This window comes from Amblyraja radiata, chromosome 14 (genome assembly GCF_010909765.2).
Source record: "Amblyraja radiata isolate CabotCenter1 chromosome 14, sAmbRad1.1.pri, whole genome shotgun sequence".
Taxonomy (NCBI): Eukaryota; Metazoa; Chordata; class Chondrichthyes; order Rajiformes; family Rajidae; genus Amblyraja; species Amblyraja radiata.
This window is the reverse complement of record NC_045969.1, coordinates 34,509,474-34,522,159: the sequence shown is the minus strand read 5'-3', so window position 1 is coordinate 34,522,159 and position 12,686 is coordinate 34,509,474. Positions and strand designations below refer to the sequence as shown.

Below are 12,686 nucleotides of genomic sequence, written 5' to 3'. Positions count from 1 at the left end.
AGAAGTTCATTTACCCCACATCAAACAAGGTTCTGTAATTTTTATATTATCTCAAGGGTAGAAGTTATTTGTTGACCATCATTCCATCTATTTTGTTGTCAACCCAAACTTGAATTGTACATAATTAACAATATGTTCTTCACAAAAAGGGTAACTTTATTGCCAATCTAACTCAAAACACAAATCGAAGGCCTAAAAAATGTTTGGCATAACTTCAAAAATGGTCATACACAGTTGAAAATCATCTCAACCTGAGACAGAGTGACTTTGTGCGCATGTTTGTTATTTCACAACTGCACAGAAAATCAACTCCTGACTTCTTAGCAGCATTTATGTTTGCCTTAGCTTTATTTTTCTGGCATAAAACTCCCCTGATTGATGTCAGTGGTTGCACTGTCAGGAATTCATCTCTGCAAATGTAAACCTCACTGATTTGTAAGAGGACAGTTTGTATTTTAGTTTAATTAGAGATACAGCGGGGAAACAGGCCCTTCAGCCTGTTGAGTCTGCGCCGACCAGTGATCACCCATAGACTAATTCTATCCGACACACTAGGGACAATTTACAGAAGCCAATTAACCTACAAAGTTACACATCTTTGGAATGTGGGAGGAAACCGGAGCACCCAGAGAAAACCCACGTGATCACAGGGAGAACGTACAAACTCCGTACAGACAACATTCGTAGTCAGGATTGAACCTGAGTCTCTGGCGCTGCAAGGCAGCAACTCTACTACTACGCCACTCTGCCACCCCCATTTACTCGCATGATACCAGGGGCTTAATACTCAAACAGCATTCATCGTCCACTGTGATGGTCTGCATCCCAGGGTACTTAAGGAAGTGGCTCTAGAAATCGTGGACGCATTGGTGATAATTTTCCAATGTTCTATAGATTCAGGATCAGTTCCTGTGGATTGGAGGGTAGGTAATGTTATCCCACTTTTTAAGAAAGGCGGGAGAGAGAAAACAGGGAATTATAGACCAGTTAGCATGACATCGGTGGTGGGGAAGATGCTGGAGTCAATTATAAAAGATGAAATAGCAGCACATTTGGATAGCAGTAACAGGATCGGTCCGAGTCAGCATGGATTTACGAAGATCATGCTTGGCTAATCTTCTGGAATTTTTTGAGGATGTAACTAGGAAAATGGACAAGGGAGAGCCAGTGGATGTAGTGTATCTGGACTTTCAGAAAGCATTTGATAAGGTCCCACATAGGAGATTAGTGGGCAAAATTAGGGCACATGGTATTGGGGGTAGAGTGCTGACATGGATAGAAAATTGATTGACAGGAAACAAAAAGTAGGGATTAATGGGTCCCTTTCAGAATGGCAGGCAGTGACGAATGGGGTGTCGCAAGGCTCGGTGCTGGGGCCGCAGCTATATACAATATATATCAATGATTTAGATGAAGGGATTCAAAGTAACATTAGCAAATTTGCAGATGACACGGAGCTGGGTGGCAGTGTAAACTGTGAGGAGGATTTGGACAGGTTGGATGAGTGGGCAGATGCAAGGCAGATGCAGTTTAATGTGGATAATGTGAGGTTATCCACTTTGGTAGGAAAAACCAAAGGACGGCAGATTACTATCTAAATGGTGTCATTGGGAAAAGGGGAAGTACAACAGGATCTGGGGGTCCTTGTCCATCAGTCAATGAAAGTAAGCATGCAGGTACAGCAGGCAGTGAAGAAAGCGAATGGCATGTTGGCCTTTATAACAAGAGTATAGGAGCAAAGAGGTCCTTTTGCAGTTGGAGCATTGTGTGCAGTTTTGGTCCCCTAATTTGAGGAAGGACATTCTTCATATTGAGGAAGTGCAGCGTAGGTGTACAAGGTTAATTCTCGGGATGGCAGGACTGTCATATGCTGAGAGAATGGAGCGGCTGGGCTTGTATACTCTGGAATAGAAGGATGAGAGGATATCTTCAAGTCAAGTCAAGTCAAGTGAGTTTATTGTCATGTGTCCCTGTATAGGACAATGAAATTATTGCTTTGCTTAAGCACACAGAAAATAGTAGGCATTTACTACATATATTGAAACATATACGATTATTAAGGATTTGGACACGCTAGAGGCAGGAAACCTGTTCCCGATGTTGGATTGGGGGCCACAGTTTAAGAATAAGGGGTAAGCCATTTAGAACGGAGACGTGGAAACACTTTTTCTCACAGAGAGTTGTGAGTGTGGAATTCTCTGTCTCAGAGGGCGGTGGAGGCCGGTCCTCTGGATACTTTCAAGAGAGAGCTAGATAGGGCTCTTAAAGATAGCGGAGTCAGGGGATATGGGGAGAAGGCAGGAACGGGGTACTGATTGGGGATGATCAGCCATGATCACATTGAATGGCGGTGCTGGCTCAAAGGGCCGAAGGGCCTACTCCTGCACTTATTGTCTATTGTCTATGAGATCCAAGATATCCTTTGGCCGCACATGGTCTCACACGTGCCTGAATTATTTTGCCTATGGTGCTCTAGGTAACAGTATATCTGAGCCTCCTAGCTTCAAGATCACTCCGTAGAGACGTGGAGCTATAGCATGGAAACAGGTCCTTTGGCCCACCTTGTCCAAGCCAACCAAGTTGGTATATTGGGCTAATCCCAGTAAAGTCCGGTTGAAGAAAGTCTGAGGGTCTCCAATGAGGTAGATAACAGCTCAGGACTGCTCTCTAGTTGTTGATAGGATGATTCAGTGGTCAGCACGGTGGCGCTGCGATTGAATTGCTGCCTTACAGCATCAGACACCATGATTTGATCCTGACTATGGGTGCTGTTTGTACGGAGTTTGTACATTCTCCCGTTTCCATCCACGCTCCAAAGACGTACAGGGTTGTAGGATAATTTGCTTTGGTAAAGATTGTAAATTTTCTCTAGTGTACAGGATAGTGCTAGTGTACGGGGATTGCATGTCTGTGCGGACTCGGTGGGCTGAAGGGCCTGTTTCTGTGCTGGATCTCTACAACTAAAACTAAGTGTAAATGGAGTCAATGGAAGGGAGGTTTGTTTGCATAAAGGTCTGGGCTGAGTCCAAAATTCTCTGCAATTACTTGCAGTCTTGGGTGGACTCCAGATCTGCTGTTCCTTGTCTCCATTTCTCCTGAGGACATTATCCACTAATCTTACCAAGTCTCCTCGATCCCCTGTTTCAGACCAATGTCTTTCTTTAATCCCCTCCCACCCACTGTACCCCCCCATCCTCTCACACCCGCCCCCCCCAAACTTTGCAAGGATTATCCATTGAAACTGCTCTCAGCACTCCCTTGTAGTTGAAAGAATGTTGTGTCATCTGTCCCTTTAACAGCTATTGTCCAAGAATGCAAATGGCAGCAGCTGTGAAAAACTGTACTAGATTCGTCTCCATCTTCTTTCGTGTCCATCTTTCATGTTTCAAATGTTGACATCGCTGTCAACGTCCGTCCTGAAAAGGACGCAAGCTTCCGGCAACAATCAGTGGGAGCCATCACTTGTTGCAATAGATGATTGTGGTAGCAGAATTAGCTCAGGATACTTCCAGTTTCCAGCCCCGCGATGTGGACGCTTCTGCTATGGGGCCACCAGTCTCCATGAAACAGATAGACTGTCATGCTATATAGGAAAACCGGCCACTCTGTTTGTGAACCTTGGAATTGGAGATAATAATTTTTATGGGATTTTCCCAGCGTCGATGAACCAATATTGTGTGAATGCCATTAAAACAATAAAGCACCTGGTTGGTTAAACACTTCCAAGAGCATTTACATCTCTTGTTTTTTGGAGGAAACTGACTCTCAATTTAACTAATCTTTTGCAACCAAAGTTGAAGGATTCAGCCAAGACACCAGAGGGCTCCCTTTTCAAAGAAATGGTCCTCATTAATAATAACAAATAATAATACATCTCAAGGAGTTGTATCTGGCCAAAGATACAAACAGCTCCTCATTAACTCTTGAAAGCATACGGATAAATGGATTTCAAAATATTTTATTGCAGAGTCCTCCCCCAGGGCCAAAAGGTTGTGTGTTGTGGGGGGAGGTTTCTTCCTGGAAACTGGAGAAAGGATATTAAATGGGAGTTAGAATCTTGCGCTATCACTTCAAACTATGTATTAGGTTTAGGTTTACTATTGTCATGTGCACTCAGTTACAGTGTAACGCTTTGTATAGCTCATGATCCAAACAGATCAGATAATACTATTCATCGAAACAGTCACGTCAAACCCGGGTACAATAGATGGAAGAGTTAACAAGAGAGAGACACAAGGAACTGGAGATGCTGGTTTACAAAACAAATACAGTGCTGGAGTAATATCTATGGAGGCAGCATCTATGGAGAACAAAAAAAGGCACAAAGCGCTGGAGTAACTCAGTGTTTAAGAAGGAACTGCAGATGCTAGAAAATCAAAGGAACCCTTCTTCAGACTGATGTGGGGGTGGGGGCGGGAAGAAGAAAGGAAGAGGCGGAGACAGTGGGCTGCGGGAGAGCTGGGAAGGGGAGGGGGAAAGAAGGAGAAAGCAGGGACTACCTGAAATTGGAGAAGTCACTGTTCATGCTGCTGGGGTGTAAACTACCCAAGTGAAATTTGAGGTGCTGCTCCTCCAATTTACAGTGGTCCTCACTCTGGCCATGGAGAAGGCCCAGAACAGAAAGGTCGGATTAGGAATGGGAGGGGGAGTTGAAGTGCTGAGCCACCGGGAGATCAGGTTGGTTATTGCGAACTGAGCGGAGGTGTTGGGTGAAGCGATCGCCAAGCCTACTCTTGGTCTCACCGATATGGAGCAGCTGACACCTAGAGCAGCGGATGCAATAGATGAGGTTGGAGGAGGTGCAGGTGAACCTATGCAGCACCTGGAAAGACTGCTAGGGTCCTTGGATGGAGTCAAGGGGGGAGGTAATGCGACAAGTGTAGCATTTCCTGCGGTTGCAAGGGAAAGTGCCAGGCGAGGGGGTGGTTTGGGTGTGAAGGGCCGAATTGACCAGGAAATTATGGAGGGAGCGGTCTCTGCGGAAAGCTGAAAGGAGAGGGGATAGGAAGATGTGGCCAGTCGTGGGATCCCGTTGGAGGTGGCGAAAATGTCGGAGGATTATTTGTTGTATGTGACGGCTGGTAGGATGGAAGGTGAGGACAAGGGGGCCTCTGCCCTTATTACGAGTGGGGGGATGGGGAATGAGAGCAGAGTTATGGGGTATAGAAGGGACCCTGGTGAGAGCCTCATCTATAGTAGAAGAGGGGAACCCCCATTCCCTAAAGAATGAGGACAACTCAGTGGGTCAGGCAGCATCTCTGGAGAACATGGATAGGTGACGTTTCTGGGGTTGGGACCCTTTTACAGACAAGGCAGTGACAAGAGAAATGTCAACTCTCAAATCAGCAAGCCCTGTTAATGAATGCTGAACCTTGTCCAAACAGCAACAAAAGAAACAAATATGCAGCAATTCTCCTTAAAATGTAGATGCGGGATGATGAGAGTAATTATAATCTGACTTGCAAACCAACATATATTTACAGAACTGTGTCACCCAGATGTGGCATCCTTGTTTGATATTAGCATCTATTGACTTCACAGGGAGGAAAACCCATTTCCTCAGCAACCGACTCTCATTTCTGTTTCCCATTTACAAAATCTTCACCACCACCTTTCATCGCAAGCGCATCCTTTCATCATTTAATCGCTTCAGCCGTCCAATCTACCATGGACCTTTCATTTTGTCCGCTCCACCTCATCAAACTCTTTGCTTCTGAAAACTTATCCCCTCTATCTTAATCCTCGACTAACCTTAACGAATTACTGTGCACCCAATAATTGCCTCTCCACCTTCTGAAAACTTGGTTCCTACCCAGTTCCTGCTGCTTATTAAGCTGCTTACTTTCTTTAAAACCATTACGTAAAAATTGTGTATGTTCTGTATATTATTTTTTCTCCCCTACAGACCATGCTGAAGATTAAATGTTTTCTTCTCTTTGGACAGGCTGGGCATGGTACAAATGCATTATTCAATAGACATCTGTGGTTTTGACCTTGAAGCTATCTCAGATTAATGTGGCCACACTGCTTATAGCACAGTTAACAGTCCTTAGATGCCTTGTGGCAAATTTTGTATATTTTGCAGAGCATTATTTATGTGTTGAAGATTTCAATAAAGACACGATCCAGGAACTAAAAAAAAGCTTTGCTTGTTATTCAATAATTTTAAGTATAACTGCAAAATTCCCTTTTTTGTGTCCCTGAAGGATTTGCATTGCTCGGTGGACACCCGTGTTTCCTTACAACACAAGATATTCATTTGGGAGTGAATGAGAGTCGTAAAGATACCGCAAGGTTAGTAGCAACATAAAAAATTAAAGCGAAATGCGTAAAGATAATGCACTACGATTCTGAGCGTGTGTTACAGTAATATAAACGACAAAAATAATCTGCCTCCAGGACTGAGGCAAAATTGCAAGGGTCTTTCCAGAATGTGATGCACTCCAGAATTTGTGGTTTTTAATAAAAACAAGCGAGTGAAAGTTAAAAGAAGTGACAAATAATATTTAAATATCAAGATAGTCAGGTTATCTCTGCATACATCATTGAAATTCATTGATGAGTTATATGCGAGGCAGTAATTTTCCCTTATGGCTGACAATCTAGTAATAAGAAAAAATAGAAGCAATTCAATTACATATAAAACAATGCTCAACAGAGATAGACACAAAGTGCAGGAGTAACTCAGCAGGTCAGGCAGCATCTCTGGAGAAAAAGGACAGGTGATGTTTCGGGTAAGGACCCTTTTTCATGTTCAACTCTTTTCTGGGTGAAGTACACAGTAGGATTGGTGGGCTGAGTTCAGTTTTAACATCGGATGGCGTTGGAGTGAAGCAAGGCCACATACCTTGGAAACTGGCTGTGGTTCTGCATCAGTTTAGTTTAGTTTAGTTTATTACTGTCACGTATACTGAGGTACAGTGATAAGCTTTATTTTGTCGTGTGCGGAAAGACTATATATGATTACAATCATCGTCCACAGTGTACGGATACAGGATAGAGGGAATCATTTTTAATGGAAAGTAAAGTCCAAGTAAAGATAGTTCGAAGATCTCCAATGAGGTAGATGGAAGGTCAGGACCACTCTCTGGTTGGTGATTAAATTCCTGTTCTAAGCCCAAACTTTACAAGTGAATAACATGTACTCGGAAGTAAAATATTATGCTCCTTTAGTGCGGTAAATAGGTGCCAACCCCAGAAAATAGCAACATTGGGAAAATTTATCTCTTCAAAAATCATCAGTAATTACCACCCCAATTACTCAGTTAGAATAAAACGTGTGCAACTCCCCACAGCTGCAACCCACAGTGATTGCTTCTGTCTTTGTCACAAGGTTAACATGGGAAATGGGTCAGGACCTCGAGGATTCTCTCCATGACAGCCCCGATATATAGCCACATACAGAAATACAGTCATATACAGCAATGCAGCCAAATGTGCCAATGTATACAGCAATACACAGCCATAAAGAGCAATAAATCATATACAGCTTTTGTCATACGCGATACAGCCATGTACAGCATTACAGCCATATGCACCATTATATACAGCAGTACAGCCATATACAGCTATAGTCATATACAGCAATACAGTCATAGACAGTACAGCCATGTAGATATACAGCCACATGCACCAATATATACAGCAATACACATTCATTTACAGCAAATATCATGTACGCAATACAGCCACACACACCAATACAACCATGTACCATGTTACAGCCATATGTACCAATATATGTAGCGATACAGCCATATACATTCATATACAGTAATGCAGCCATATACATAATACACAGACATACACAGCAATACAGCCATTGAGGTGAAGAAGGCCAGGAAAAGGGGAAGATGGGTCTTCAGCACATCTGACAACATGGCTTCATCCCATAAAATTGCCCTCGCAAACTGAGTCCCAAACCACAAGTGGCCCCATGCCAGGAGACAGGCTCCTTATTCATGTGGAGATTGCAGCTTGTTGGCATGATCTGGAGAGGCTGCAGCGCGACCCAGCAATGAGTTAACAAGGACAGGCTGCAATGAAACGGCATCAGGCAGCTGCAGGCAGCTGCACACCAGCATTGTGTCTGAGACCCTTTTCATTCCTGTCTCTTTCCTGACTTGCTGCTGAGTTTGCTTCTTATTTCACTGCGTGTTAGAAATGAAGATTACAGATTGCACATTTTTGCTCCAGTCTATGACAGGTGGGCAGAGATAGGTGCCGTACATGGTGATAACATCATTACAAGTATGAATAGTGCTAGAGAAACATTAGTCCCGCTGAACTAAATCACACTTGGAAGTGCGTGGATGGTTTCCTGATGGGTGTAACTGCTACTAGAACTGGTCACTGTGGCATTAGGAGATGTGCTGAACAGCTTATTTGTGCAATTAGAGTACCTAAAAGAGCGTTAAAGATCTAGCTTCTACGCATGGATGATCAATATAAATGGATACAAAATTAAATCAGTCTTGGCACAGTGGAGCAGCTGGTAGAGCTGCTGCCTCACAGCGCCAGTGACCCAGGTTCGATCCTGACCTCGACTGCTGTCTGTCCGGAGTTTGCACGTTTTCTCTATGACCACGTGGGTTTCCTCCGGTTGCTTCAGTTACCTCCCACATCCCCAAAACGTGCAGGTTTGTAAGTTAATTAGCTTCTGTAAAAATGAAATTGCCACTGGTGTGCAGGAAGTGGATGAGAAAGTGGGATAACATAGAACTGGTGTGAATGGGTGAATGATGGTTGATGTGGACTTGAATGGCTGAAGGGTCTGTTGCCATGCTGTGTCTCTAAACTAAACCAGTCTTGCCTTAACTGTTACCATTGCTAAATGTAGAGTTTGATGGGCTAATATATGCAATTTGTGAGTTTGTGGGGCAAAACTAATTACTATCTTGTCACCAATTTGTGATTTCAGCAAAATATTTTGAACGATTAAGATCACGATATTAACATGTCAGAATACCGGCATCTGTTAAATCTTTGGGCCTCGACCCTTGCTGAGGTTATCTGTTGCCCGCCCCGTTTTGTTCTGGCCTTCTCTATCTTTCAGCCTGAAGAGTGAAACATCACCTCTTCCTCTTCTACAGAGATGCTGCCTGACCCACTGAATTACTCCAGCATTTTGTGTCTATCTTCTGTTAAATTTGTGTTGTTTACTTGGAGCGTAGAAGGGTGAGGGGTGACCATAACTAAACTAAACTTATAAAGGTGTTCAAAATTATACGGTTATAGTTAGTCTTTTACCCAGATTAGGGGAATCAAGATCTAGAGAACATGGGGTTAAGGTGAGAGGGGAATAGAACCATAGGGTCAACTTTTTCACACAGAGGGTGGTGGGTATATGGAACGAGCAGCCGGAGGAGGTCGTTGAGGCAGGTACTATAGTATAACAGCATTTAAAAGACATTTGGACAGGTTAATGGATAGGAAAAGTTTAAAAGGATGTAGGCCAAATGCGGGAAGGTGGGACTAGCGTAGATGGGGCATCTTGGTCAGTAATGGCAGGTTGGGCCGAAGGGCCTGTTGCCCTGTTGTATGACTCTATACCATTGAGTTGACGTGTTTGGGTAATGGCTTTACATTGCTGCAGATACACCAACACATTCCAGAGTCCTATGTGGCAGCAGCTGAGGCTGTAGAATAAACGCACTGAATAAAAGGTGACGGGATTCTGTTGCTAGGCAACCTCCATTACAGGGTTGTGCAGTCTACTAAATCTAATAAGGTTTTCTTCAGGGAACAGCTCGGAACGAGCCACCCTATATTGCTTCCTAGCAGAGCATCTTTGGATTTATGTTCTGGGCAGTAATGAACAATGGCTTCAATGGAAGGGATAGTGTTTTAATCATTGGGTCACTATTGTTGCCAATATCGCACTGGTTATCTTCCTTGTCCATGTAATAATAATCCATGAAATAAAAGAGAACGTCAAATAGGTCTTTCACGTTTGTTTTTGTTTTGGGCGCTCGTGGCAGTAAATGTAAATGGGCCAATTTTCCCAAAGAACCATTGTCCCGAGGCACAGCATTCTATTGCACTGTGAGCCTGAAAAAGAGCGCAATTTTGCCTTTGACCATGGTTACCATGACAAGCGCAGACATTAGGAGCAATTGAAGCTGACTATTGCTTCGCTGCTTTTTTAGGAAAGCAAGTCTATACTGCCTCAAACGTTGAGCAGCACGGTGGCGTAGCAGTTGATTTGCTGCCTTACATCACCAGATTACCGGTTTCGATCCTGACTACGGGTGTTGTCTGTACAGAGTTTGTACGTTCTCCCTGTGACCTGCATGGGTTTTCTCCGGGGTCCCCAGTTTCCTCCCATACTCCAAAGACATACGTATGTGTTGGTTAATCGGTTTGGTATAATTGTAAATTGTCCCTAGTGTGTATAGGATAATGTAAGTGTGTGGGGATCGCTGGTTGGCGCAGACTCGGTGGGCTGAAGCACCTGTTTCCATGCTGTATCTCAAAATTAAAACTCTAAACGAAACTAAATCACTGCCTGCCAAGGTCACCTGTGTTCGAAGAACAAATTTCAGACTATACTAACTTTCCAGAAGAGCTTCTTGTTAATATGAAATACAAATATCTTTTTCCATCTGTGATCTGGATTCAAATTCAAATTAAGCCAAACCGCTTGGATAAGGTTCTCCCGTTTGACATGTGATCGGGTGCCAATTGAAATGAGGATAAAGGGATGTGAGTTCGGATGCGATAATGAGTGAAGCATACAAAACAAACGGTGCAGCTGGTGGAGCTGCTGTCTCATAGGGTTCGATCCTGACCTCGGGTGCAGTCTTTGTGGAATTTGCAAGTTCTACCTGTGACCGTCTGAGTTTCCTTGGGTGCTCCTGTTTCCTCCCACAACCCAAAGACGTGCAGGTTTGTAGGTTAATTGGACTCTGCAAATTTCCCCTATTGTGTAGGAAGTCGATGAGAAAGTGGGATAATGTAGACCACAGTAGGATTATTACTGAAATGTATGCAATGAAAGAATTACACTGTACTTAGGTATACGTGACAATAAAGTACCATTGAACTAATGTAAACGGATGATCAATGGGCATATGGACTTGGTGGGCAACAGGGCCTGCTTCCATGCTGTATCAATAAACTAAAATTGGAAGCATGCTATGTGCTGAATTATTATCCATACAATTTGATGCTTTTTATCCTGGGTTAAATGTTAGCATTTTGTACTGTTTGGTAACATTTTGAGTCTCCTTGATTTATATTCCAGGGGGGGCACAAAGTGCTGGAGTAACTCAGCGGGTCAGGCAGCATTTCTGGAGAACATGGATAGTTGACGTTTCGGGTCTAAAGAAGCATCCCTACCCAAAACGTCACCTATCCATGCTCTCCAGAGAAGCTGCCTGACCCGCTGAGTTACTCCAGCACTTTGTGTCCTTTAGTGTATTAACGAACATCTGCAGTTCCTTGTTTCTACCTTGCATTCCAGGGTGTTGAGTGGGATGACTGACGTGATCCTGGCCAGGGTGTACAAGCACTCTGATCTTGAGCAACTGGCGGAGGATGGTACAATCCCAGTGATCAATGGTCTGTCAGAGATGTACCATCCCATCCAGATCCTGGCTGATTACCTCACGCTTCAGGTATCCTGGGAAATTTCTGATGGGTTACATTTAATAATTTTCCTGGGGGTAAAAAGGTATAATGTAACTGTATTCACTGTTTAAAGAAATGAACAAACACTTTATAATACCAGAAGTGGCTTATGAACAGGTCCATCCCAGACCACATGAAATTGCAGAGAATTGTGGACGCAGCTCAGACCATCACACAAACCAACCTCCCTTCCATTGACTCCATTTACACCTCAGGCCGCCTCAGCAAGGCATCCAGCATAATCAAGGACGAGTCACACTTCGGCCACTTCCTCTTTCCCTCTCCCATCAGGCAAGAGGTGTAGAAGTGTGAAAACACGCACCTCCAGATTCAGGGACAGTTTCTTCACAGCTGTTATCAGGCAACTGAACCATCCTACTAACAACTAGAGAACGGTCCTGAGCTGCTAACAACCTCATTGGAGGCTCTCATACTATCTTTGATCGGACTTTATTGGACTTCATCTTGCACTAAACGTTATCACGTTATTCCCTTTATCATGTAATTGTACACTGTGCGTGGCTTGTAAACATGAATTGTATTTCCGCAACTGATTGACACAAAACAAAAGCTTTTTGCTGTACACATGACAATAAACTAAACTCAAACTGAACTCAAACTCAAGAATTAATGTCTGAATAAGGGTCCCAACCAAAAATGTTGCCTATCCATGTTCTCCTCAAATACTGCCTGCTCCGCTGAGTTACTCCAGCACTTTGTGCTTTGCTCAAAATTCCAACATCTACAGTTCCTTGTGTCCCCAATCAGACGGCATATTGTTGTCAGCTGGGAGCAGCCAGCACAGAAACCTGACCCATTGAGTTACTCTTTGCATCCTTTTTGTAAACCAGCATCTGCTGTTCCTTGTGTCTCCCTAATGCCTAATTTGGAAATAGTTCTTCATTTTTATTGATATGCCTCTGTGGCAACAATCAACATCAATCATGTCGAATTTATTTGTTCATTTTGCTTTAGGAATGTCACATGAGGCTTTCAATTTGACCACCAACCAATCCTATTTTTTTTATGGGACTAGGTGATCAGTGATCAGTGAT

At 43.5% G+C, this 12,686-nt stretch overlaps 1 protein-coding gene across 1 annotated transcript in view; it reads left to right on the top strand.

Moving 5' to 3' along the window:
- The window catches only part of otc (ornithine transcarbamylase), a 43,223-nt gene that overhangs the window by 14,458 nt on the left and 16,079 nt on the right, over positions 1–12,686 (top strand). The window contains exons 4-5 of the mRNA XM_033033107.1: positions 6,207–6,294; positions 11,465–11,618. Coding sequence (XP_032888998.1) covers positions 6,207–6,294; positions 11,465–11,618 — 242 coding nt within the window. The remainder of the gene's footprint in view (positions 1–6,206; positions 6,295–11,464; positions 11,619–12,686) is intronic.